We start from the raw sequence: 25,726 nt of genomic DNA, 5'->3' as shown, positions 1-25,726 counted from the left end.
CGACAAACTGAAGAAGGAGTATCTGGAATCTGTAGCTCCATAGAGGGCTTCAGGCCACCCTACCAGTGCACCCACACGCGTCCAAGCGCGCCCACTCACTGGCCTCGGTCCTCCGCCCACCAACACACCGCGGCAGAGGCCCGGGAAATTCCTGGAGAGCCCGCTGCTCCCGGCCTCCCCGCGCCCGTGCGCCCACGCAGGCTTCCCGGCCCTCTCTCTGGAACGCCCGGTGCACTGGCCCGGAAGGGGAGGTTGGGGTGAAGCCGACGCGCGGCCGCTCGAGGTGCCCTTCCACGGGGCAGCCGGGCCCACAAGTGGTGCCGCCCTATGGCCGCCTCCTGAGGCCCCCCGCGACCACCCCACAGCAGCACTCCGTATCCTGGCACGGCACCGTCCGCCCCCAACAGCCACCTCCCATCTGGGGCGCCTGAAGCCAAGGAGGGAGCCGCATCCCCCACCGGCTCCCCAGCTCGGCCTCTCGGTCCCAGAGAGCCATCCCCCCACCCTCCTGCAGCAGCCCGGCCGGAAACAATCACCCTTTGAGAGAGGCTGCCAAGCTGGGCGCCAGGAGCAGCCAGGATGGAGGCGGGGTGGGATGGGGGTGCAGGCGGGGGCCGAGCTTTAACTCTCGAGAGCCGAGATCTGGGGGTGCGCTCGGCCCCTGCCCGCCACCCCTGCTCCGGCGCCTGAAGCAGGAGCCGCCTCCGCGGGGGACGGTGCGGGGAGGGAGGGGCGGTGGGGAGGTGATACCAATCCCTGGGGGTCCCCCCGGCCTCCCTCCTCGCGCCCCCGCCGCGGCTGGCGAGGTTGGTACCGACCATTAGCAGCTCGGGTCCCGCCGGCGCTGGCGCGGGCTCGGGCGGGGGCGGGGCGGGGGCGGAGAGCGGGTGGGGGCGGGGCGGGAGGCGCCGGCAGAGCCGCGGAGACACCCGCGCATCCGCCGCCAGCGAGGGGACCCTGCGCCGGCCCGGTCTGCTCGGCTCCGGCCGCGCGCCCCGCTCGGCCCCCGCGCCTGCTCCCCGCTCCCCTCCCCGCTCCCCTCCCGCTCCCCTCCCGGCTCCCCTCCCCTCCCCCTCCCGCTCCCTCCCCCCGCGCCCTCCCCCCCGCGCGCTCCCAGCCTTCGGCCGCCGCCTCGCGGAGCCCAGAACGAGCCGGGCCGGGCGGGGCTGCGGGAGGGCGGGCGGGTGCGCGGACCCGGCGGGTATGAAGTGGCCCCCGGGGGCCCGGAGCCCGAGAGTCCCCGGGGAGGGCACCGCGCGCGGCCCAGGGCAGCAGTCTCCGGGCGCCGGGGCCGGGGCGTAGGGGCCGTCGCCCGCCATGGACCGCACCAGGGACGCTCCGGATTCGTCGCCGCAGGTCAGTGCTCCCCGCGCCCCCGCGGGCGCCCCGCCGCGCACAGAGCCCCGTTCTGCGTCCCCATCGGTGCCCACGCCATGTCCTCCCGGGTGCGCGCTGGGGTGTGTGTGCGCTGCGCGCGCCGGGGCAGCTGGAAAGGGGGCCGAGAACCGAGCTCGGGCCGGGAGGCGCCGCTGCCGAGGGGCTTCGAAACAAAACCCGGCACCGCCTGCCCTCGTCCACCGGGGTAGGGGAAGAGCTGGTTCTCAGCAGCGTCTGACGATTGGCCCGGGCTCTCAGCCGTCAGTCCTGGCCCCTCAGCAGGTGGTTTCTGGTGGCCGGATGAGGAGTCAGGGGTCAGTCGTCCCCCACCTCCCCACCCCGATGCCCAACAGCCCTCTCTGGATCGCTCTCTGGCTCCTGGGCACTGCCGAGTTAACTCTCTTGAGGGGGCCCGAGCTCTGCGGGGCATGCTGAGGGACCCAGGGGTGGCAAGGGTGGCAAAGGGCCCTTGGGACCTTCGGTGTAGCAAGGAGGAAGGAGGCGCGACCAGTTCACCACCCTCCATCTGCGCCTGGGCTCAGGTCTGAGGTCCCAATCCCTCCAAAGTCAGAGCACACAACTTCCAGAAAAAGGAGGCTGAGAGTTGAGGCAGGAAATAGAGAAGGAAGCCACCGGGTCCCACAGTGCCAGGGAAAGGAGGTGACAGCCCCGTACCAAGCAGCTAAGGTCAAGAACCACCCCCACATGCACACACAGGAGCCGTGGCCAACCTCCCTGTCGCCTTTCTCCCCCAGCCAGGCCTAGCTGCATGGATTCTTGCAGAAGCTGGAGCTGAAGGACTCCGGAGATTTCTTAACGTACAGGAAGGGGACCTTTACTGACAGTTGTTACCCCAGTGCATGAGCACCAGTGTGAGTGGGGTTCCCAATGGGGCCTACAGCTTGGGCTGTGTAGTATGCACTGTTGAAAATGTTGGGGTACAGACATCCTAGGGCCTAGCACTGTGCGATGCCTGGATGTGTTTGTGTGGAAATGGGAGGCACACCACTCCCTAAGTTACTAGGGCCGTGGGGCATGTGGCCGCACAGGACTGTTGTTCTAGGGTTTTCTAACATTTGTCTTCTGTGATTATGTCTCCCTACCTCTGCTGGTAGCCACTACCGAGATTGAGACATTTCCTCCTAGAGCCTGCTCAGTTGGTGACCATTAATGGCCTTACTGGACCAAACATCAAGCCTTCCCTTTCTTGCCGTGGGGTGAAGACCCTTTCCCAGGTCTTCAAACAGACTTCTCATTCTGCCCAGTCCATGCCCAGCACTGCCAAAGGTTCCAGAGCTTAGAGACATTTCCCCTCTTCCCCTTTTGATGGAAGCAGAAATACTTGCTAAGGTTAGTGGGACTGGGAGAGTTAATGCATCTGTGCCCCATTCTGCACTGGAGCCAGGAGCTTGCTGTTCCCGTTTCTGTGCCTGACCCCAGGGTGCTTGGGGATCACTCCAGGTCCAGGCGAGCTGAAAGCTTGCAGGCACTGCGCTGAATATGTGTGTGTAGGTTTCTGGTTGGGCAGGTACTCACTGTTCCACCAGAAGCAGGGGGCAGGTAAATCACTGAGGCGATCAGCTCCAGCAACAGGATTGGAGCCCATGGCAGAGACCAAGGAGCTTCACAGGAGGATGCCCTGGGGCAAGCCCAGTTCCCCGGCTTAGGCTTCTGGAGGGACCTGAAGGTTCTCTTAGTGGTTTCTCGGGGTCCTTACCCTGAGACCAAGTAAGATGTACTTTTCCTAGTTGTGTAGCACAGGGTGATGAGGCAGGCCGGGAGCTGGGAGTGTGAAATGGGAAAGAGGATGTCCTGACTGAAAGGCTAACGGATGGGAGCATGGTGCTCCATTGTGTCTGGAAGAGAGGGATGAGTGCTCCTCTCTGATGAGACTGGAGAGGAGGAGAGGAAGGGGCTCAGGAGGAGAAGGATTCTGAGAGAGCCTGACACAGGCAGAGAAAGAGGCAGTGAGACAAGAGACAAAGGCACGGAGGCACACTGGCAGATGGCAGAGGGAGGACAGGCTCTGAGGTCAAGCACATCAAAAGCTTGCAGGGATTTTCAGGGACACCCTTTGCCCCTGATCATCTCCCAGTGCTGACGGTTCCTCTCCATCTTCTGCCCCTGCCCCAGCCCTCCTGGTCCTGGAATGCAGGGCAGTGGGGAAGGATGTGGGGTCTGGGGAAACCTGGCACTCAGGAGAAGAGAAGTCATGCACCCCCACTCCCCATGCCTCCAGGCAAAAAAACCTTTGTGGACCCTACTGAAGACTAGCCAGGGGACATGGAAGAAGTGTAGTGGGGACAGGCCCTCGGCCAGGCTGTCTGAGGTCCAGTCTCAGCTCCATCTGTGGCTAGCCAAGCAGACTTTGAAAAAAACAGAGCCCTCTAAGCCCCGGCTTCCTGACAATCTATAAATTGGGAAACTGTCATCTCACCAGTTTTTAGAAGAAATACTAGATGAATTTTAATTTAATCTATGTATTTTATACACTCTCACCCCCTTTCTTCCAGGATGAGGATGGCTCTAGAATTTGGAGTAGCAGTGTCAGGCCAGTCCTGGAGCCAATCCCACTGGAATCGGTGCAGGGTGTCCCACCTCCCTCCTCACCCACTTGAGTCATCACACCTCCAGACTCTGGGCTGGACCTACCCTTCCTTATCCCCACCCAAAGAACCCAGAGCATGCCTTGGCTCAGAGTTCATCCTCGCCAAACACAAAATAATATTTGCTTGTCTAATTATTGTTAAATATAATCCTTCCAATTTATCAGCAAATGGTCGTCTAAAAAAAAAAAAAAAAACTCTTGACACAGAAATTTCAGATCTGTGAGCCCTTCTTATCCATGCTGAAAGGTCACAGGGTGGTCAGAGATCCCCAAAACTTCAGTTCACTTGCACCAACAATGACCAAGCACCTACTGTGTGGGAGGCTCTGCACCAGGTGCTGGGAACGTAAAACATCAAATAATCCAAAAATCCAAATCTGGTGTTTTCTGTTTAGCTTTGGAAGGGTTATGTGGGTGCTTTTTTTTTTTTTTTTTTTTTTTTTTTTTGCAGCTACAGCAAATTTACTTTTCTAATGAGGTTTAGCTCCAGCCAATATTAAAATGAGCCTGCGTTCCCTGCGCACACACCAGCTGACAGCAGGGCAGGAGGCAGCCTCCGCGCCAAGTGCCTGGCAGGGATTAAGGCTTCGCCACTGATAAGCCCAAAAGTGGAGAGTGTGAGTCTGGATCAAGAGTTGACTGGATTTGAGGACTAACCTCGCCCAGGGGGCTGTAGATTCCACGGCTCAGTCTTCAGAGCCATGGCAGGAGCTCTCTCTTCTCATATGTGGGAAACGTGAGCCAGCTCTCTGCTCACAGGAAGAAGACCGAGTGGGACGGGGGAGTGGAGACATGAAGGCGTGGCGTGGGGAGTGCCAGTGGCACTGTAATTGGAGGCCTGGCTCTGCCCGTCCTCTCTGGCTGGCTGTGTGGGCCGGAGTCCTCTCCTTCCCCTCTGCCCATCTTGCTTCCTCTTTCTAAGGCAGGTGAGCAATCTGGCCTCTGAAGCCATGAGTCTCTGTTTCAACTCGGGGCTACTCAGTTGGCCCTTGTTCAGAAGCTGTTAGAGCCCAGTGCTGGGCATGGGGGGGCTGCTTCCCGCATCCCTCCTCACCCTGAGCAGCTCCTCAGTCCCACCAGCCACATTTCAAGTGCACAACAGCCACACGTGGCTAGAGGCTGCCATCTTGGGCGGCACAGATGCAGAACGTTCCTGGCAGCACGGAAAGTTCTAGTGGACAGAGTGTTGTGGACCTGAACCTGCACAGGCGTTTTGCACGGTGGCTAAGCACAAGGCCCTACTGGCTGGATTCAGATCCTAGTTCTGCCACTTAGTAGCTGTGTGGCCTCAGGACATTGCTTAACCTCTCTGTGCCTCAGACGTCTCGATTTTAAAATGAGGGTAATAATAGGATGTTTCTGAGGAGGAAATGAGTCATTACAGTTAATCATGCTAATCAGAGCATGCAATAGCAAGAGCTTTTTTATTTTTTATTTGAAAATAGAAAGCCATTTTTATTATTCATTTATTTAACAATTCACTTAAACGCTTATTGAAAAGCTCACTTTCCCAGGCCGACCCCCCACCCCACCCAATCAACACAAGGCCTTGCTACCTCTCTGACCTTTCCTGAGCCTCCACCTCGTCCCTTAGGATGGCATTATTCCTGACCACACACCCCGGGAGCTAGAATGAGATGAGGAAAGCGTCCTCACGTTATGCAGACGCAGCCAGATAGAGGGCCTGATGCTTTTTGGAGGTGCGTGCAACTGAAATTCTGTTTTGTCACCAAAAAGCATCTGCTAAGCCCCCATACTTTCAAAATAAGAGCAGCAAAGGAGGCACGGTTAGCTGCCACCAGCCAGCACCATGCTGAGCAGGGATGGAAGAAGGGACGTGAGGGGCCCCTGCCTGGGCTCACCCTTCCCTCATCTGGAGGGCAAGAGAGCCCAGAGGCCGTTGTGGGCTCAGTGGAGGGAAGCGGCGGGAGCAGAGCCTGCAGGTCTTAGAGGCCAGCCGACTGTGCTGCCAGGAGCCCCCCAGGTGCTGGTCCCAGCTGTGTCTGCAACTCACTGTGCCGCAGACACTGGTGGGCCTCAGTTTCCTCATCTAAGACAGGAGGGGCAGGGCTACATGAGCGTTTCCTCACCTGGAAAAATCACTTCCACAGAGCAACCCAAGCCGGAGGCCGGAGGGAGGGAGCCTGCCCGCCCAGCCACCAGGGGTGGAAGGTGAGGGATGGCCAGAGGGGCAGGAGCTGGCCCTTCATAGCCAGGCTGAAGCCCCCGGCTACCTGGCTGCCAGCCTTCTCCCGGAAGTAGGATTCTGCAACCCTGGGCTACTCCCTTCTTTTCACAGATGAGTGAGGGGCAGACACCCAGAGCAGCCCTGCTCCTGACTAGATGAGCACAGAGCAATTTCACACAAGACAGAGGCTGCGTGTCCCAGGCAGGTCGTTGGCAGACAGATGTGTGGGGGCTGGGGGCCGCCTCCCCTGGGGTCGGGGCACAACGCCGAGACTCCCAGGGCCCCTCACCTCCTCTCTTCTCCCTCAGATGGCTGGGCCCAGGAAAACCAACCTCAACTATCCCTGACAGCCCTGGGGAAGGTCAGCTCCTTAAGGCCACAGACAGCAAATTAAAAACACAGACAAATTTGCATGAAACCCATGAGTTGCCAGCCTGCCAGAGTGTGTCCACGCTCCCTGACCAAAGGGTCTCGCCAGGCGGGTGACCATCAGCAGACCCTCTGTAGCTTCAGACCCGGGGTTGGGGCTGCCTGGTGCCTACCTAGCCCGGGCCTGAAGCCCTCTAGGTCCCCGTAGCAGATGGGAGGTCCCCTTGGGGGTGTCTTCCGAAGCCTAAGGACATCACCACTGCTCTCACACCCTTGAAGATAAGTCCTGACCCCCAAGAAGTGCAGTGCTGGGTCCCACTGAGCAGGGCTGTGGCAAATGCCACCTCCGTGGTTGCTGACAGGCTGTAGGTGCAGATCAACAATATCAACACCCCCCCACCCTGCTTGCCTGCCCCAGCCCTTCGTCCCTCCTCTTCCCTCATCCACAGACCACAGAGTGGGAGAGATGGCCGCTTGTGGCATGGGGAGGACACTGAGCCCAGGGAGGCCAAGGGACCAGCCAGTTGCACCCACGCTGCAACTGACCGACACAGGCCCAGCTCTGCCAGCCTGCCTGGGCTGAAGTACAGCCTCGAGGCGAGCTACTGGCCTCACGGTCAGAGTTTCTGAACGGAAGCTGAAGTATTACTCTCCTAACTCACCCCTTGTCGATACTGACTTCTTCTCCCACACATAAATCTCTCTCTCAGAACAAGTGCTCCCGCGCTGTGTCTCTGCGGCTCCCCAGGCCTGAGGACAGCGAGGCAGTTGCAGGCTGTCAGTGGGGCGTGCACACTCCTCCCAGTGGCGTACCTGGAGCCTTGGAGGGGGGCCTCTCGCTGGCATGCCTGGTGCCTGTCGCCCCATAATTCCCAGGAAGGTGCATGCTTGAAATCACACACAGACACCCAACCCACTGCAAACGCTCACTGAAGCCCCGGGTGCAGGCCCCGAGGGGTGTGCCGTCCTTGACTGTGTCTCAACAGATGTTCTGGATGAATGACAGGCTCATTTTCATTGTGATTTAAAAAAACACACAATGTAAAACTTACCATCTTAACCATTTTCAGTGCACAGTTCACTAGTGCTGAGTGTATTTACATTGTTGTGAAACAGATCTCCAGATCTTTCTCATCTTGGCCATTAGAAACTATGGACTCGTTAAATGACTCCCATTCTCCCCAGCGTCCCAGGTCCCAGAAGCCACCATCCTAGTTTCTGTCTCTCTGAATTTTACTGCTCCAGAAACCTCATAGAAACTGAATCCTGTGATATTTGCCCTTTTGTGACTGCTTATTTCACTTAGCGTAGTGTCCTCAAGGTTCATCCATGTCAGGGCATGTGTTAAAATGTTCTCCCTTGGCTGGGCGCAGTGGCTCACGTCTGTAATCCCGGCACTTTGGGAGGCCGAGGCAGGCGGATCACAAGGTCAGGAGATCGATACCATTCTGGCTAACACGGTGAAACCCCGTCTCTACTAAAAATACAAAAAAAAAACTAGCCGGGCGAGGTGGCGGCGCCTGTAGTCCCAGCTACTCGGGAGGCTGAGGCAGGAGAATGGCGGGAACCCGGGAGGCAGAGCTTGCAGTGAGCCGAGATCGCGCCACTGCCCTCCAGCCAGGGGGACAGAGCCAGAGCGAGACTCCACCTCAAAAAAAAAAAAAAAGTTCTCCCTTTTTAAGGCTGAATAATATTCCATTGCACGTGTATTCCTCATTTTCTTTATTTTCTTTATCCAGTCATCTGGTCGACAGGTTATTTGATGCCAGGCTATGGAGCAAAAGCTCAATAAATGGTAATTCTCCCCACTTGCCCTTCCCACTCAGGAGATGTCTGAGCAGAGGGGCCACCCAGCGAATACTTCTGCCCAGAGGGAAGCTATGTCACAATGTCATGGGAGCATCAAGAAGGAAGGCACCCCATTCTAGCTGGCATCTTGTCTGGCCTCTGGGGCTCCCTTCCTGCATCCAGGGCTGCCCAGGCACCCTGCAGTGTCCAGCCCCGTGTATGAAGCCCCAGGGCTGAGTGCACCTGGCCTGGTCCTGGGGGCCAAACAGCTCAGCAAGTGGAGGGACTGTGAGGGAGGGAAGCGTGTCCCAGGCAAACGTACTGGTGTGAAGGGATGCCTGCCTCCTGCTCTCATCCCTGCTGCCTTCCCGGGACCCCGAGAAAGAAATCGGCCGGGTACTCCTACCTAGGGACAGGAGCCCAGGAGAGCCTGGAGATCCCCTTCCCCAGGTATGTGGAGGACTGTCTTGAGCCTGTGCCTGGGCGGTGTTCGGGCTCCATGGTCTGGCGGACCATGGATCCATAGCTGCCCTCGTGCTCACTGTGCGATAGGCGGCCTGGGAAACCCAGAGGTAGTATCAGCACACGCTGCTGTCGGGGGCACTGAGACCGAGGACTGCTGCATTCATCACACCCACACCTCCTCTGCTGTGGAGGGCACACCCTGCCCACGCCGGTTCACACATGTGCTCGGGGGCAAGTCCCCTACCCAAGCCCCTTCGACTTTTTTTTTTTTTTTGAAACAGAGTCTCACTCTGTTGCCCAGGCTGGAGGGCAGTGACGCAATCTCAGCTCACTGCAAACTCCACCTCCCGGGCTCAAGTTATTCTCCTGCCTCAGCCTCCCCAGTAGCTGGGATTACAGGCGCCTGCCAGCACACCCGGCTAATTTTTGTATTTTTAGTAGAGACGGGGTTTCACCATGTTGGCCAGGCTGGTCTGGAACTCCTGACCTCAAGTGATCCACCCACCTCGGCCTCCCAAAGTGCTGGGATTACAGGCACGAGTCACTGCACCCGGCCCAGTTCAACATTTGATGTTAATTGTTTCTTCTTCAGGCAGTGGGGTTAGCTGACACCCCAGAGGAGGGAGGGACCTTAGGGGCAGGGCAGGTGTAACAGCGGGAGGTGAGGGAGCCGTGGAAGTGGGAGGTGGTGAAAGTGAAGTTCCCCAGGAGCCTGAGCTTGCATCCTGAGGAGAAGGGGAAGGGAGTGACAGTGCCCAGGGCTCGCTGGCCCTAGACCCCCACTGACAAGTCAGTTCTGTGACAGGACAGCTCTGGAGGCAGGAGAAGAGAAGAGGGATGGGGAGTCTCTGAAATCACTGGTCCTTCCTGAGTGCCTTTCTAGGAAGCTGAGCAGAGACACAGGCCCAGACTGGGCAGGGTGGCGGGAGGGAAGCAGCAGCCATGCACTGGGGCATCCCCGCTACTTGACTCTAGCTCATTGTGTCAGTTCCAAACCTCAGTCTCCCCACCTCAAAAAGCAGGGTGACAGGATGGGTGCCCACCTCATCTCAGGTGGCTGCACCGAGACTACAGCAGGAAAATGCATGAGAAAGTGCCTTGTCGCCTGGCCCACCTGTGCGGGGGCACGTGCTCGCAGCAGGAACAGAGGGAGCCGGGGCCACGGCGCCAGGTTCCAGGGGCACCGTCTCCCCACAGTGGCCAGGCTGCCCTCCCCAGGCCACGCTCTGTTGTCACAACTGCATGCTGGTGTGCCCAGTTTCCATTGAGTCCAAGCCACAGCGCCGCCTCGTGCTGGGGACAGAGGAATGTGCTGGAAAGGCTGCCCGAAGGCCAGTCACTACTGAGCCATGAGGAAGGAGCCAAGGTGCCTCCTTCTTCTGCCCTTCCTCTCCCAGGCACTTGGATTCAGTGTTTTGCCCACTTTTTAATGTGGGTATTTGTTTTTTTATTTTTTATTTTTTATGATTTCAGCATTTATTTTAGATTCAGTGGTACATGTGCAGGTTTGTTACCCGGGTATATTGTGTGATGCTGAGATTTGGGGCATGACTGATCCTCTTACCCAGATACTGAGCACAGTAACCAATAGGTAGTTTTTCAACCCTTGGCCCTCCCCCTTCCTCCCTCTAGGACTCCGCGGTGTCTGTTGTTCCCAGCTCTATGTCCAAGAGTACCCAATGTTTAGCTCCCATTTGTAAGTGAGCAGTATTTGGTTTTCTGTTCCTGTGTTACTTCACTTAGGATAATTGCCTCCAGCTGCAACCATGTTGCTGCCAAAAAAAAAACATTATTTATTTCTTCTTTATGACTACATAGTATTCCATGGCATATGTGTACCTCATCTTCTTCATCCAGTCTACTGCTGATGGGCACCAAGGTTGATTCCATCAGTTCCCTATTACGAATAGTGCTGCAGTAAACATATGAGTGTACGTGTCTTCATGGTAAAACGACTTCTATTCCTTTGGGAAGACACTCAATAATGGGATTGCTGGGTCAAATGTTTTAAGTTCTTTGAGAAATCTCCAAACTGCATTCCACAGTGGCTGAACTAATTTACATTCCCACCAACAATGCACAAGTGTTCCCTTATATGGTGTCTCATTGTGATTTTGATTCGCATCTCTCTAATGATCAGTGATGTTGAGCATTTTTTCGTATTTGTTGACCACTTGTACATCTTCTTTCGAGAAGTGTCTGTTCATGTGTTTTGCCCACTTTTTAATGTGGGTATTGGTTTTTTGCATTTAAATTGTCTAAATTCCGTATAGGTTCTGGATAGTAGACCTTTGTTGGATGCGAATCTGTAGGTTGTCTCTTGACTCTGTTGAGAGTTTCTTTTGTGATGCAGAAGCTCTTTAGTTTAATTAGGTCCCACTTGTCAATTTTTGTTTTTATTGCAGTTGCTTTTGAGAACTTAGCCATAAGAATTTTCCCAAAATGTCCAAAATAGTGTTCCTTAGGTTTTCTTTGGGTTTCTTAGATAGTTTGAAGTCTTCCAACAGTCAAATCTTTGGTCCATCTTGAGTTAATTTTCATATATGGTGAGAGGCAGGGGTCCAGTTTCATTCTTCTGCACATGGCTAGCCATCCGCTGAATCTTAAAACAAGGTGGTGGCGGCAGTTATATTAACCACCATGTTTTATATGATCTGACATTCATAGTGCCAACTGTGTGCCAGGCCTCATGCTAGATGTTTTCCACTGATTCCCTCCTTTGATCTGAAAGTAGCCCTGTGAGAGGTAAAGATGAGGAAACTGAGTCACAGGGATGTTGGTGCAGCTCCTGCTTTTTGTTGGGCTCTGGGCCCTGGTGTGGGAACGTGGAGGTGAGTAAGGCCAGGCGCCCCCAAAGGAGCTTCTGGCCCGGGGCTGGGGGACAGATGTGAAAACCGGCAAACCAAAGGCAGGGCCCGGGGCGGGAAGTCCCACAGTGTGGCCACCTTGAGTGAGCAGCCCAGGGCAGGGGCAGGGCTAGGGAAGGCTGCAGAGTAGGAGAGGGAATGCCACAGGCACAGAGCCCAGAGGAGTCTCCCCTTGCCAGCACCTCACCCAGGACCACAGAGACGGTAGCACCAAGGGAAACTACGCGGCCTAGGGCAGCGTGACAACAGGAAGGGCAGTACTGTGGGGGCAAGCAGGCTGCTCACATCTTTCCTCTGGGACGTCCCCACCTTGCTCACAGCCTGAGAGGCTCTGCAGGGCTGTTTCAGCTAACTCAAGCCTGGACACTCAGTTCCAGGGCTAGACCCACCTGGTCACCTGGCTTGCTTATGTCCAGGCCGTGCTGGGCTCCAGCAGGTACCAAGTCAGTCACCATGACCTGTGCCAGGCTCCGTGCTGTGGATGGGTGCACTCATCCAGCCCCATCATGGGAGACCCTCGCTGCAGCCACCGCCCAGCATCCCAACCAGCGCAACCTTGGCTGGGCCTCCGCTGCAGAGAGGGTCAGGTGCGGCGAGGGCCACACCCGTCCTAGCTTCCAGGGTCCAGGATTCTAGGGCATTGCAGCCTTTCTGGGTTCTGGACTGCCCTCTGCCACTGCTGGGCAACCTGGCAAAAGGGGAGATCAGTGCTGTTAGCAGTAGCAGCTTCGACGGCTTGCCCCTGGGCCCTGCCGTTCATTGGGTAGCAGAATGTGCCTCACCCTCCGGGGCCCCACGGGCCTGGCCCCCTGCTGAGCAGGTGCCCTGTGGTGGGTGTGCACCCACTGGAGGCAGCAGTCCACCCATGGGGGTCCTGAGCAAACCGCAGGCCTCTCCTACGGTGCATACATTGCTGGCTGGCTGGGGAGTCTCAGAACTGGAGCAGGTTGGTTGGTGTGTTAAGAGCATTTTGCTGGAACCAGGGTCCAAGGGCAGGACCCACATCCTGGCGTGGTCTCTTCATAGAGCTGGAACAATGTGCACTGCTGATTCTACCCCGCCTGTCTCCACGGGTGAGGTGCGGCTGGAGGTGAGCAGGGATGTGGGGAAGCCTCTGAACAGGAGAACCCCTTTGCTCCCCTCATGCAGACGAGAGGAGCCATTCTGGGGCCACCAGCTCATGAAGGCTGCACTGAGGCCTCCCAAGGAAGGGAGCAAAACAGAGAAGCCATCCAGTCTGCATGGGAGCCAGTGCCTGCACTCGGGTGGCAGTGGGCCCTGGTTAGAGAACCCACCACCCACTGCACCCAGAGCGGACTTGCTGTTGATCCATTATTATATCAGCTCATCGCATTTTCAAAAGCATCCTGGTTTGGAGAAGGAAGTGTAAGGTCACACTAGCTCTGATGAACAAGGGCAGGGAAGTCTCAGCCGCCAGCCAGGTGTGCAGCTACAGCACAGAGGCCTGCCTGGGGCACGGCTGGGAGGAAACCTGTGTGTCCCCAGAGGCCGGGGGCCAGCAGTAGAAGAGGGCCCAGGAGGGAGCCAGCAGTGGACCTGGGGCCAGCAAAGGTGGGACAGAGGCACGGCAAGGACCCCTGCCTGGCCACTGCTGCCCAGAGGAGTGCAAGGGGATGGCTGCTTTCTATCTGGACCTGGGACACTTGAGACAGTCACTCAGCCCCCTCATGTCTCAGTTTCTTCATCTGTAAAACGTGAACAAAGCTTGGGGATTACAGGGGTTTAACCATTGAATGACATGACCAGCGTGCCGTCATTTTGGAAGCTGCAGATCACTGCTGAGCGTGAGCTGTTGTGTTTAGTAGTTTTTAGGAGAAGCAGCCCCCACAAACCCCAGTGCTGCAGAGAAAGTGGATTGGCCTCTTAGCATCACCTCATCTATGTTGCAGCATCTGGAGCCATTGGGTGCCAAGGGCAAGCACAGGAGCTCTTTTATTTGAATGGGACCCAATTGTGGATTTGTCAGCAGGGCACAGAGCAACCCCGAAACCCAGCTAAGAGGGTACAGACACATGCCTGTGAACACACATGTGCTCACTCACGCGGTGCCGACCATGAGCACACAGGCTCACACGCATGCACATGGGGGTCAGGCAGTGGGCCAGCTGCCCTGTGAAGTCACTCAGGCGGGCAGTTCTGTGGTGGCCACAGCACAGCGGCAATGAGCTGTCAGAACAGAATACTCAACCCCAGCGGTTTCCTTGAGTCGAATTCCAAGCCACACATCGAGGAGGACAGGGAGCAGGCATCTGAGTTGCTGTGGCCAGACTGGCATCTCCCCACGTCATCAGCCTCAAGAGAGTGCTGGGCAAGGAGGGGGGGGACACCGGGACTAAGCCCGTGTTTGCTATCCCTCACTGTGGGGCCCCCTAACTGCCACTCGGGCCCAGGTACACCCCCACACGCACTGGACCCTGGCCGAGGCCTGGCAGAGAGGAGCAGGCAGGGCATGGAGGCCCAGGCAAGGGAGCACTTGACAGCTGGAAGGAAATGAGATGGATGCTGGTTTGCAACGGCCAGGCCTGGTTTGCGCTTGGGCATCTTGACTCAACTTGAGAACCCTGTCCCTGACTCTGGTTCCCCCACGGCTCTGGGTGGGAATGGGGCACTGCCCTCTGGCATGGGCCATGGTGCCTCTCACCACAGGACGAGGAAAAGGGTGCCATGTTGGCATTTCAAGAGATGGAAGCTGTGGGGGGGTAGAGGTGGCTAGGGAACAGGAAGGAGGTGGCAGGAGGCTGTGACTGTGGCTGGCTTCTGCCGTCACCCTCAGTAGCTATGGGACTAGGCAGGATCTGAGGAGCTGAAGGCCTGACATGGCCCATCTGCCTTGGTGTGGGGGACAGACTCTCCGGTGTCCTCGGAAGCCCCACCCACCCTGTGCTCATGCCTTTGTGCAGTCCTCACCTTTGGTGTGGATGGCATTGGTGGCCAGCCCCTGACCAGTACACTGTGCAGAAGCAGTGGGCCGTCTCTCCCAGGATTACGCTCTAAGATTCCATCGGCTAGCGGATTAGCTCTAGATCCCTCCATGCTGGCTTGACCAAGTAAATGGCCGTGCTGGAGAAACCCAAGTGGCAAGGGTCTGCGAGCAGGAGCTGAGGGCAGTGCCAGCTAACAGCCTCCAGGAGCTGAGGGCAGCGCCAGCTAACAGCCTCCAGGAGCTGAGGGCAGCCCCAGCTAACAGCCTCCAGGAGCTGAGGGCAGCCCCAGCTAACAGCCTCCAGGAGCTGAGGGCAGCCCCAGCTAACAGCCAGCCAGAAGCCACGGCCCGCAGTCCCACCACCACCCGAGTGAGCTTGCAGGCAGATTTTCCTCAGTCGGCCCTCCAGATGAGAACACAGCCCTGCCAATACCTCGCAGCCTTCTGGGACCCTGGACTCCTGACCCGTAGGAACTGAAGAGAGCTGGTGGGGACTGTCTTCTGCCATGTGTGTAGGAACTGGTTAGATCGCAACAGAAAATGAATGTACTTGTCTTGGGAGTGGGAACATTTCCTTCCAAAAGTGGGCCTAGGGCAAGGATGGAAAGGCAGCAGGGAAGGAGGGCAAAGGAGGCTGAGGGGCAAGCACCTTTCAATACCAGACTTCTCCCCCATCCCAGGCTGGGCTCCAGGGTTCTTTACAAGGACTACTTGCCAGTGCCACAAATCCCAAAGATAGCATGACCCTCAGTAATCTCTGTCACGCAGGCAGGGGCCAATTGGCCAAGTGGTGCTCTGTGTACCATCGTCCTGTCAAGGTTAGCACATTCCTGCCGCACGCCTTCCTCCACTCGGCCAAGCAGAAGCACCCCCACCCCCATCACCCTCATGACCTGCTGTGGGATGGCTCCCCTCTGGGGTCTTCCGCGGGCCTGGCTCCCCATTGTCCAGCGTCCCACAATCCTTTATCACGTTTGTGTCCTTCAGCCAGCCTTCTCTCCAGCTGCCGCTCCCTCTCTGGCTGTCCTTCCCCTGCAGAGCATCTGTGTGCTCATCCCTGCTCCCCCACCCACCCCCAGGCGTGCCCTAGCAGAGAGCAGCCGTAGGTGATGTCGCCACACCATGAAGCCCCAGTTCTTGCTTCAGGCCCTCCTGCGTGGAGGCTCGGGTGAGTGGATGAACTGCTGCCTGAAGACCACTAGCCACGTGATTCAGGGAACTTCAGTGACACCAGCTGGGGCCAGCAGTGTATTCGGTTCAGATTCCTGCAGTTAACCGGAATGGACTTTCGCTTGCAGAGTTCTACACTAAGCCAAACGCCAATTTTCATTTTGTACTGAATCATAATCAAAATCGAATCCAAAGACTATTTCTGGAAAAAAAAGAAAAACAAAGGAACTACCTTTAAAAAGTCAGCAAATTACATTTCTGATGCTGGAAGAAAACCAAAGCGTGAAGGTATTCTCTGCACCAAATCAGAACAAAGCGAATGCTTCCTTCTGCCCAAGTCCTTGGCTCGGTTGTCCCAGTTAGAAGGGAACAAGATGGGTTGAGATCTGGAATTCATGCTGCCCTTCCATCCGCTGTCCCCAGTGTGAGCCCGCAGTGACCCAGGCTGGGAAGCAGAGTGCAGACATCCCAGGGCCCGAGCCTGCCACTCTTCCTCCATGAGCATGGTGAAAGCAGGGTGGGGAGAGACCAGCAGTGCCTTCCTGGGGGCACTCGGCCTGACCACTGAGGTAGGCCGGGCAGGGGGTGAGAGGTCAGGGGCTCTGGCCCTGGAGCAGGGTTGCCCAGTGGGTGGGCACAAGGGTGGGCCAGGGGAGGGTCTACAGGGGGAGGTGGTGTGGGCACAGATGGCACTGGACACAGGCCAAGGCCTGAGTTTGAGCAGCTCTGCTGGCACCTGACACTGTGACCTTGGGCCAATCACACAGGCTCTCAGAGCTTTGGTGTCCTCACATGCAACATGGGGATGAGATCTGTGTGTCTGCCTCATGCCATGGCTGCTCTGAACATCAAGGGACTGGGCTTTATGAAAAAGGGAGTCTTACTGGTTCAATGTAAGATTCAGAGTGGAACCTGCTATGGGACCGCACCCCAACCCTCTGCAGTCAGTGACCAGGGCAAAGGAGGAGAAAGAGGAGCAGGGGCTCCTGTATGGTGTGAGGTCAGTGCCTGTGTCCTGCCCCCCAGCGGGGCTGTGGTGGGTCCGGAGGCAGTGGCGCTGGGGGCGGGAGGGCCAGGGCTTAATGAAGTATAGATTGACTGGGCTGGGAGCTGATTAGCTGTGGCATCAGGCATTTCCTGAGCAGCGCCTGCAGAATCCATACGAATCCGCTGATCCCATTAGGGGCACCTGCAGGTCTGTGGGACAAAGCCTGTGCCTCCCTCTCGCTGGGGGCACGCGGGTTCCTGGCTGCCAGAAGGTGATATGAACAGCACTGTCTTAGCCAGCAGGTTGGTGTTCTGCATCCGGTCCGCACACACGTTGACTGGTGCCTGTGTGATGCTCGGGGCTCCCTCTGCTGTCACCCCTGAGCCCACGCCCTCAAGAGTCGGTGACGCTGGTTCCCAGCCTGTTCACAGCACTCACCGTCTTGCGTGTTACTGTCATCACAGGATGTCATGTAAACTGTTGAAAGAGCATGTTGAAGTAAATGTGTTGTTTGTATGAAAATGTCATAAGATGAGTCCAGAAAGAAGTTCTCCAAATTAGGTAAAGTCATATTCTAAAGGGTACTACACTCAGACTGCTCACCAAGTGCTCTTCAGCTCTTGAATCACTTTAAAGAAATCACATCTGGAGGTGGCAGCAGGACGCTGCGGTGTGGCCGATGTCAGACGGCACAGACCTGCCCGACCCGGTGTTGGCGGAGCGGAAGTGACGGCACAGACCTGCCCGACCCGGTGTTGGCGGAGCGGAAGTGACGGCACAGACCTGCCCGGCCCGGTGTTGGCGGAGCGGAAGTGACGGCACAGACCTGCCCGGCCCGGTGTTGGCGGAGCGGAAGTGACGGCACAGACCTGCCCGGCCGGTGTTGGCGGAGCGGAAGTGACGGCACAGACCTGCCCGGCCCGGTGTTGGCGGAGCGGAAGTGACGGCACAGACCTGCCCGGCCGGTGTTGGCGGAGCGGAGTGACGGCACAGACCTGCCCGACCCGGTGTTGGCGGAGCGGAAGTGACGGCACAGACCTGCCCGGCCCGGTGTTGGCGGAGCGGAAGTGACGGCACAGACCTGCCCGGCCCGGTGTTGGCGGAGCGGAAGTGACGGCACAGACCTGCCCGGCCCGGTGTTGGCGGAGCGGAAGTGACGGCACAGACCTGCCCGGCCCGGTGTTGGCGGAGCGGAAGTGACGGCACAGACCTGCCCGGCCGGTGTTGGCGGAGCGGAAGTGACGGCACAGACCTGCCCGGCCCGGTGTTGGCGGAGCGGAAGTGACGGCACAGACCTGCCCGACCCGGTGTTGGCGGAGCGGAAGTGACGGCACAGACCTGCCCGGCCCGGTGTTGGCGGAGCGGAAGTGACGGCACAGACCTGCCCGGCCCGGTGTTGGCGGAGCGGAAGTGACGGCACAGACCTGCCCGGCCCGGTGTTGGCGGAGCGGAAGTGCTGAGAGCCTGCAAGGATGGGTAGTTTGGATTTGGGGAAAATTAGCATGCACTGTGCAGTCCTGGGGAAACATCATCTGTCGGACAACTGGCTCTGCAAGTTACTTAAATTGAAATGTACGGCATGTATGTATCATTTGGAAAGACTCTTCGCCTTAATGGACTTTTTTGATTAACCACTTAACTACTGTTCCCAATCTTACTGGGTTAAAAGGCTTTTATCGTTCTCCGGAGATGAGTACCTTGGACAGTGCCTGAGCTTATTTGTAACACGCCGCGCACACGCATCCAGGCCTTTGGGGACACTTTGCGTTCACACGTCGCCTGCACTGGAGCGAGCCGTGTCATCTCGTCCCCTCCGGACTGAGGAAAGCTTCCCCACCCTTGCTGCTGGATTGCCCACAGAATCCAACACAGTGCTTTGCCTGCTACAGATGCTCAATTAATATTTGTCGAGTGAAATTAAATAAGCTCCTCGCCTCAGGGACTGAGGCGTTGCTGAGGCCTTCGTTTGAACGCCTGCAGGCTCAGAAGAAAACCTTTCCATGCGTTTAGAATCGGCCAGCCTTGAACCAGCCTTGCACATGCTCTACAGCCTCACATGTTCTGCCCCAGCCTGGGCCAATCAGAGCCTTCCCGTCTGAGTCCCAGACACCCCTTAGTCCTTATTCACAGCCCACAACACCCTAAAACCCATAGACAAATTCCTCTCTGGAGGTGCCATGACTCACACCTGTAATCCCAGCACTTTGAGAAGCCAAAGCAGGTGGATCTCTTGAGCCCAGTAGGTTGAGACCCGCTGGACAACTTAGTGACCCCTGTCTCTACAAAGAAGAATTTTAAATTAGCTGGACATGGTGGCATGTACCTGTGGTCCCAGCTACTTGGGAGGCTGAGGCAGGAGGATCACGTGAGCTCTGGAACTCAAGGCTGCAGTGAGCTGTGATCATGGCACTGTACTCCAGCCTGGGTGACAGAGAGAGACCCTGTCTCTCAAAACAAAACAAAATGCCACAGATTCCTGCAGAGAGGCGTTTCCAGCATGGCCGATCTCCATAGGCATATTGGCCCTTAAGTCAGGACTCAGTTCCACGGGAGGCTGTTTTGTCGGCCCTCTTGCCTTGCCTCTGGCCCTGGGCGCCCACTGAGCTACACTTTCCTCACGTAGGACATCCCATCTTCCTCGCAGAGCCCTATGGTGACCTCCAGTTGCTAAAATGGCAGGATCGTTGAAACTTCCAGCTCAGTCTCCCTACTGTAAAGATGAGGTCAAGGAGGGCCATCAGCATGACCCAGGTCCCTCTGGAGCACCTGCCAGACACATCCAGGCCACCCTCCCACTCCCATGTGCTGCCCCACCCGGGAACCACCCTCCACTCTCCCACAGGGCAGTGCTTGCTTCCACCTGAGGCTCTGAGGACACCCGGGGAAGGCAGGGCACAGCCTTTTGCGTCTTTACTTGTGAAGACGCCTGAGACATGAGGTTGGTCACAGACATGATGCAGGTGTCAGGATGGGAGTTGTGACCGCAGCAGGCCTGGGCCCTCCACTCACACACACTGCCCACACCGCATCCTGCCTCCCCACGAAATCCCCCTTGTGCCTCCACCCACCTCCTCCTCCAGCACCCCATTCTTCCCCATGCTTGCCCCCATCTCCTGGGCTCCCCTGGGTGTGGCCAAGCCACTCCTGCACCTTTGTGCTGATTCTTCTGCCCAACCCAAGTGTCTAGAAGCCATTGTGGTGTCCTTGTTGGAGACAGCCTGCAACCACAGGCAAACTCCACCCTCCTCCAAGCCCCAGGCAGAAGCAGCAGGCTGCAAGAGGGGACCAGTGCCGGCTAACCTTGCAGCCCAGCCTCAGACTGAGGCCCAGAGCTGGGGGCAGGTGCAGCCCACCCCATTGCCTGGCCCCAGGCCCCCTGCCCAGCCCAGGCATCACGTCCCACGACCCGCCCCCTGCCGGCCAGCTGGCGTTCTCCAGGCTGGGGGCTCTCTGTGTTCTGCTTGATAACCGCCTGGTAATTAGCTCCACGATTTCGCTACTATGCTTATAATAGCCTCCATTAAAGTTATGGGGTTTTCAAGCCATAATGGCTTCCAGAGTAATTAATGCACAACTGGGTTTATTGCTGAGTTTATTTTTAGAGCTTTTCTCCCTCTCTCCCCCTCCCTTTTCTCTCATAGATGTTTTGACCAAAAAGACTGGATGGGAGCAGAAAGCGCCCCACAGCACACTTGCCCGCAGGCCCCGTCCTCCCCTCTCTTCCTTCCCACCCTTCCTTCCTGCTCCAGCCTCCAGGCAGGTACTAGGGCCCCGCGGGGGGAGGGGGGCAGCCATCGCAGAGGAGGGTGGCTGTGGTCCAGGCCAGAGGAAGCATTTGGTCTGTGTGTGGCCCTTGCCCACCCTGCGCCTGGCCCAGGTTCTAGAGGCTTGGGGGCCTGGGACCTCTCATCCTATGCCCCCGATGACAGCATAGAGCCAGATGGCCTGGATTCAATTCCAACTCCACCATTTCCTCATGGTTGACCTCAGGCAAGTTACTCCCCTTCTCTGGCCTTGATGAACCCACAGGGACCACAGCCATGCTTGCTGCGCAGGGCTGCTCTAATGTTGCAGGAGCAGGTGCATGTGAAGAGCTGAGCCTCATCTTCAGATACCCCTCACGCTATAGGAAAGTTTGTGTAAACAACAGTGCAAGCAGGCACAAGGGAGGCCGAGCAGATGCCAGAGTGGGCGGGGGCTGAGAGGCTGCGCCAAAGGGAAGGGAGTGGCCCGCAGGGACTGAGCTGGCATGACACTCGTCTTCTCTCCTTGGCTTTCTCCATCCTGGTATTAGAACCTTCACCAAAACCAGGAGCACTTGAGAAAACTCCTTCAAGAGTCTCTGAGAACACAGAAGAAATCTTCCTGGACATTTTTGAAGCCCCAGCCAGGCCCAGCCTCCCCATCCTTCATCAGCTGTGGCCTAAGATCACACCTGCCAAAACGTGTCTTGACACACAACCTCATGCAACTCCAGCAGTGGCCTGGGTGTGGAGGGACAGGCTAAATCTGGAGAATGTGGCATGAGGTCACTTGCATCTCAGAACACAAGACCCAGCAGGCATCCCGTGTGGGGGTCTAGGCTCTGTCCCTCACAGGGCCAGCAAAGAGGAGTTTGTGGGGGGCACAGACACACACAGCCTAGAATGTCCACTATCTCCTACGTGCCTGTGACACTGAGCCCCAGTGGATCTTCCACTCCCCAGGGAATGGGTGGGGGAGACTCTCTGGATAGGTGGGCCTCTGATGGCAGGATGTGGGCAGGGGATGCCGGCCGTCCCAGGAAACCACAGTGCTCCTTCGTGGAAGACAAATCCTGCTCTTCCACAAGGCATCAGAACTATTTGGAGAGAGGACCCGGCAAGGAGGGGAAAACACACTATTTTGGAAACTCGGGCTAAAAACCCTCCTCGGTCACAGTGCTCGACTCTGTCTGAAATGGTGAGCACACGTGAGCTGGGGCAGGAGCAGGCAGCACAGTCCCCAGGTGAGGCGCTGTCCCTAGCCAACACTGGGCACTGGGACAGGTGAGCACAGTGAGGCTGGCTGGGCTGCCCGAGGCTGCCTGCCCTCCCCATCACCCCCACGGGTCCCTGCTGCATCATGCATGGTGCTCAGCACAGAAGTGAAAAGGGAGGAGAAGAGGATGTGACAGTTTCCAAGGTGGTCAGGAGGTCTCTTCACCCAGTGTCCTTGCCATGTGAGAGAACAGTTCCCAGGGATGCTACTAGTGGACCCTCTGCAGGACTGAGGAGTCCCAGTGGCTCATTCTCCTCACTTGGGTCCCCTGCTGCTGTCATTTTGGAGGACTGTCTCCCCTCAATGTGGCAGCCCCTCCGGGGACCCCTCTTCTCCTTGCTGCTGCCCAGCCCAGCACCTGGTGCTCTGTCCTGCGCAGAGGACCTCCTCTTGACACAGGAAGGCACTCTCCCACTTCCCCCACGGCCTGTCTCAGAAACATCTCTTCTTTGTCCTCAAAAGACTGTCACCAAAATGCAAATTGAAACCACAGTGAGAGACTATCTCACACCAGTCAGAATGGCTATTATTAAAAGCCAGAAACTATTAGATGCTGGTGAGGCTGCAGAGAAAAGGGAATACATATGCTCTGTTGGTGGGAATGTAAATTAGTTCAGCCACTATGGAAAGCAATTTGGAGATCTCTCAAAGAACTTAAAACAGAGCTACCATTCTAGCCAGCAGTCCCATTCCTGGGTATATATCCAAAGGAAAATAAAGTGTTTCACAAAAAGAAAAAAAACCTGCCCTGTATGTTCATCGCAGCACCATTCCCAATAGCAAAGGCATGGAATCAATTCAGGTGCCCATCAGTGTGGACTGGATAAAGAAAACATGGTACATATACAGCAAGGAATACTACACAGTCATAAAAAAGGATGAAATCATGGCCTTTGCAGCAGCATGAATGCAGCTGGAGGCCATTATCCTAAGCAAATTAACACAGGAACGGAAAACCAAATCCGATGTGTTCTCACTTATAAGTGAGAGCTAGACATTGGGTCCTCATGACTGTAAACCTGAGAAGAATAGACACTGAGGACTGTAAAAGGAAGAAGGGCTGAAAATGACCTATTGGGTACTATGCTCGCACCTGGGAAATGGGATTCATCATACTCCAAATCTCAGCGTCACATGCAGTATGCCCCGTAACAAACCTGCACGTGTACCCCCAAATCCAAAATGTTGAACTTATTTTAATATAATTTTAATATATTTTAAATATTAATATTAATAAATATTTTTATTAAATAATATTAATATTAAATATTATTATTTAATAAATATTAGTTAATATTAATTAAATATTATTTATAGTATTATTATAAATTAAATAAAATAATAAATAATACTAATTATTAATATAAATATTTTAATATAATTTATGGTACAATATGGTAAAAAAGAGAGAGAGAGAAAACCTCTCACCCCTTTATCCAGGCTTTGATAAGTAGCTGGCACTTTAGGGCTGCATGGGAGGTACCGTTGAATTCTGAGAATGGCCTTATGAGGTGGGGAACCACAGTGGCCCATTTTACAGATGGGAAAATTGTGGCATGGAAAACTGAAATGATTTGCAAAGGTCATACAGCCTGTGGGTGGACAGTTGGGATTTAAACCTGGTGTCTCTGCAGTCTGTGCTTCTGCCCCCTGCCCCCTACTGACTTTCATAAATGGAGCAGCGCCATGGCCCTGTGCCTGTGGGAAGAACAGAGCCCTTTCCACTCAAACAGGCAGAAGAAGAGGTCCTCAGGGGATGGACGGTTGAGGCTCCATCATGGAACCCCAGACGCTGCATGTCCCAGAGCAGGGCCCGGCCTTGCTGGCGTCCATTCCTGTGCCTGGGTCTCTGGCTATCTGCTTCTGTTCTCTCTTGCAGGTGTCCACCCCCCAGGGTTCCTGACCCTACCCCTGGACAGTGACCCCTTCTCAGACTCCAGTCGGGCCGGACTCTGCAAACCTGCTTCCGCAATGGGTGGGTTGTAAGTGCTGGTAAGACCTGCCAACATTCAGCTGCTCTGTCCTCTCCATGCCTGGCCGGCCCGGCCCATGCCTGTTCTTTTCTCCCCTGTGCTGCCGCCGCCCGTGGCCACCCCTCTCCTGAACTTACCGCCACTCAGGTAATGAGGAGCCGTGGGTGCAGCCAGCCTTGGAGATGCCGAAGAGACGGGACATCCTAGCGATCGTCCTCATCGTGCTGCCCTGGACTCTGCTCATCACCGTCTGGCACCAGAGCACCCTCGCACCCCTGCTTGCGGTGCATAAGGGTGAGGCCACACGCATGCCCTGCCTGCCCAGCTGGGCCTTGGTAGTGACAGTGACCACAACTGACATGCAGGGGTTCTTGCTTGTACTCACTAAGCAGTTAGGAGGAAGCACCGGACCATCCAGGCCCCTTCGTGAGACTTGCACCCCTGTGGGAATGGGAAGCTAGTGGAAGCTACCACACAGTTTAGAGAGGTCCAGGACGGTAGGTTGGCAGACACGGAGACAACCACCTTGAAAGAAGAGCTTGTCACTCTCAGCACCCAAGAGGAGGGGGCACACCGTGCGCCTGGGGAAGTGCTGGCGTCCGAGGTGGGAAGTGGAGGGAGTGGGAGGCTTTAGTGTGGTTTTGGTAGGAAGGGAAGTGGTTTTCATAGGAAGGGAAGGGCAGAGCACTGTCAGCAGCTGAGCTGGCTCAGAACTGCATGGTCTGAAGAGTGTCAGTGGGTTTAGGATATGGGCGTGGTTTCTAATTGTCTGGTATCACCCTGGTGTGGCAGGGGCTTGGGTGGGAGCGCTCCGTAACGGTGGCGGGTGTGAGCGCTAGGTCAGGTAGTTTGCATATGAAAAGTTTGCAGGCAAGGTGTACACTGTCACTAGGACTTAGCTAGTCCTGGGAGGGGCAGTCCCTCCCAGATCTGCAGGGCACCCAAGATGTCAACGCATCTTAAAATACAGAACAACTTAAAAAACACGCATCATTAATACACACACATACACAGAAAGACATGCCTACACAACTTCACATGCCATTTCATGACATGCAAGGAAAGCGACCATTCTGAAGTGGATGGTCAGGGAGGAATAGGATTTCTGGCCTGCAGTGTGTTTTAAACCCTTTCACAGGGAGTATAGTGTTTGCCTCTCTTCTTTTTCTGCGCAAGAAACCCTGGTCTAGTGCTACCTGGTGGAAATAGGGCTGGCGAGAGGAAAAGTCCCATGAAGAACTAGTGGAAGAACTAAGGGTAGAATTCCCTTCCCCTGGCTCTGGCTCCTGAGTTGCCTCTCCCTCTCACACAGAGCTCTCCACACCCAAACCTGCCGTGCACCCCACAGCTGGCTGCCCCAGCTCTTCAGCACTTTGTCTCAGGCTCTCTTCTGCCCCCTTCCCCACTTACATGCACAGACTCAACACGTGGGGTCAGGCAGCTGCTGTCCGTTTGCAGTGTGCATGATATTTACCTGGCAGTGTGATAAGGCACCCAAGTCCACGCAGAGAGAGGTGGTGAGTGCCTGTAACTCCAAGATGCAGGCAGTGTCCAAAACTCACAGCCTGAAGTCATGCTGCTCCGCACAAATACCAGGTCCTGCAAACCCCTAGCTGTTCCTGAAGCTTCCATGAGGAAGGGCCAAGCTCAAGATGGCGGCAGCCGACTGCCCATGGCTGCCACTTAGCGCCTCTCTTCCTAACATCATCCCCTCCTCCCGACTCTAGCGCCTCTTCTCAGTGCTTGTCAGTTTAGAATCATTGTTATCTTGCAAATACATCACTCCAGAGGGTTAAAGCTACTATATACAAAGCGACATGATATCGTGTCGATTGCTTTCTTGGCAGAGCTCCAGCGCTGGAGACGTCAGGCTGTTTGCTAAGCACTGACGGTGCTGCCTGAGGCTGGGGACTTGGCACTCTGTCTCTCCAGAGCATGCCAAGAGGGAGCGAATAAAAGCTGCCGCTGAG

The 25,726-nt window shown here is 56.2% G+C and overlaps 1 protein-coding gene across 12 annotated transcripts in view; it reads left to right on the top strand.

Annotated features, from left to right (window-relative positions):
- The first annotated feature begins 904 nt into the window (after positions 1–904).
- The window catches only part of B3GAT1 (beta-1,3-glucuronyltransferase 1), a 32,409-nt gene continuing 7,587 nt past the window's right edge, over positions 905–25,726 (top strand). The window contains exons 1-6 of one of the 12 annotated variants that reach the window (XM_033208165.1): positions 905–1,356; positions 2,133–2,249; positions 2,524–2,727; positions 5,580–5,685; positions 23,663–23,758; positions 23,904–24,050. In XM_033208165.1, the coding sequence (XP_033064056.1) occupies positions 5,673–5,685; positions 23,663–23,758; positions 23,904–24,050 (256 nt within the window). In that variant the 5' untranslated portion in view covers positions 905–1,356; positions 2,133–2,249; positions 2,524–2,727; positions 5,580–5,672. Of the gene's footprint in view, positions 1,357–2,132; positions 2,250–2,523; positions 2,728–5,579; positions 5,686–15,685; positions 16,065–16,199; positions 16,346–20,405; positions 20,525–23,662; positions 23,776–23,903; positions 24,051–25,726 lie in introns of all 12 variants that reach the window. The other 11 variants (XM_033208172.1, XM_033208174.1, XM_033208163.1 and 8 more) reach the window with 11 other exon arrangements.

This window comes from Trachypithecus francoisi, unplaced genomic scaffold (assembly GCF_009764315.1).
Source record: "Trachypithecus francoisi isolate TF-2019V2 unplaced genomic scaffold, Tfra_2.0 Lachesis_group8, whole genome shotgun sequence".
In the NCBI taxonomy this organism is placed as follows: Eukaryota; Metazoa; Chordata; class Mammalia; order Primates; family Cercopithecidae; genus Trachypithecus; species Trachypithecus francoisi.
The sequence above is the reverse complement of the archived record's forward strand: the minus strand, read 5'-3'. Positions and strand labels throughout refer to the sequence as shown.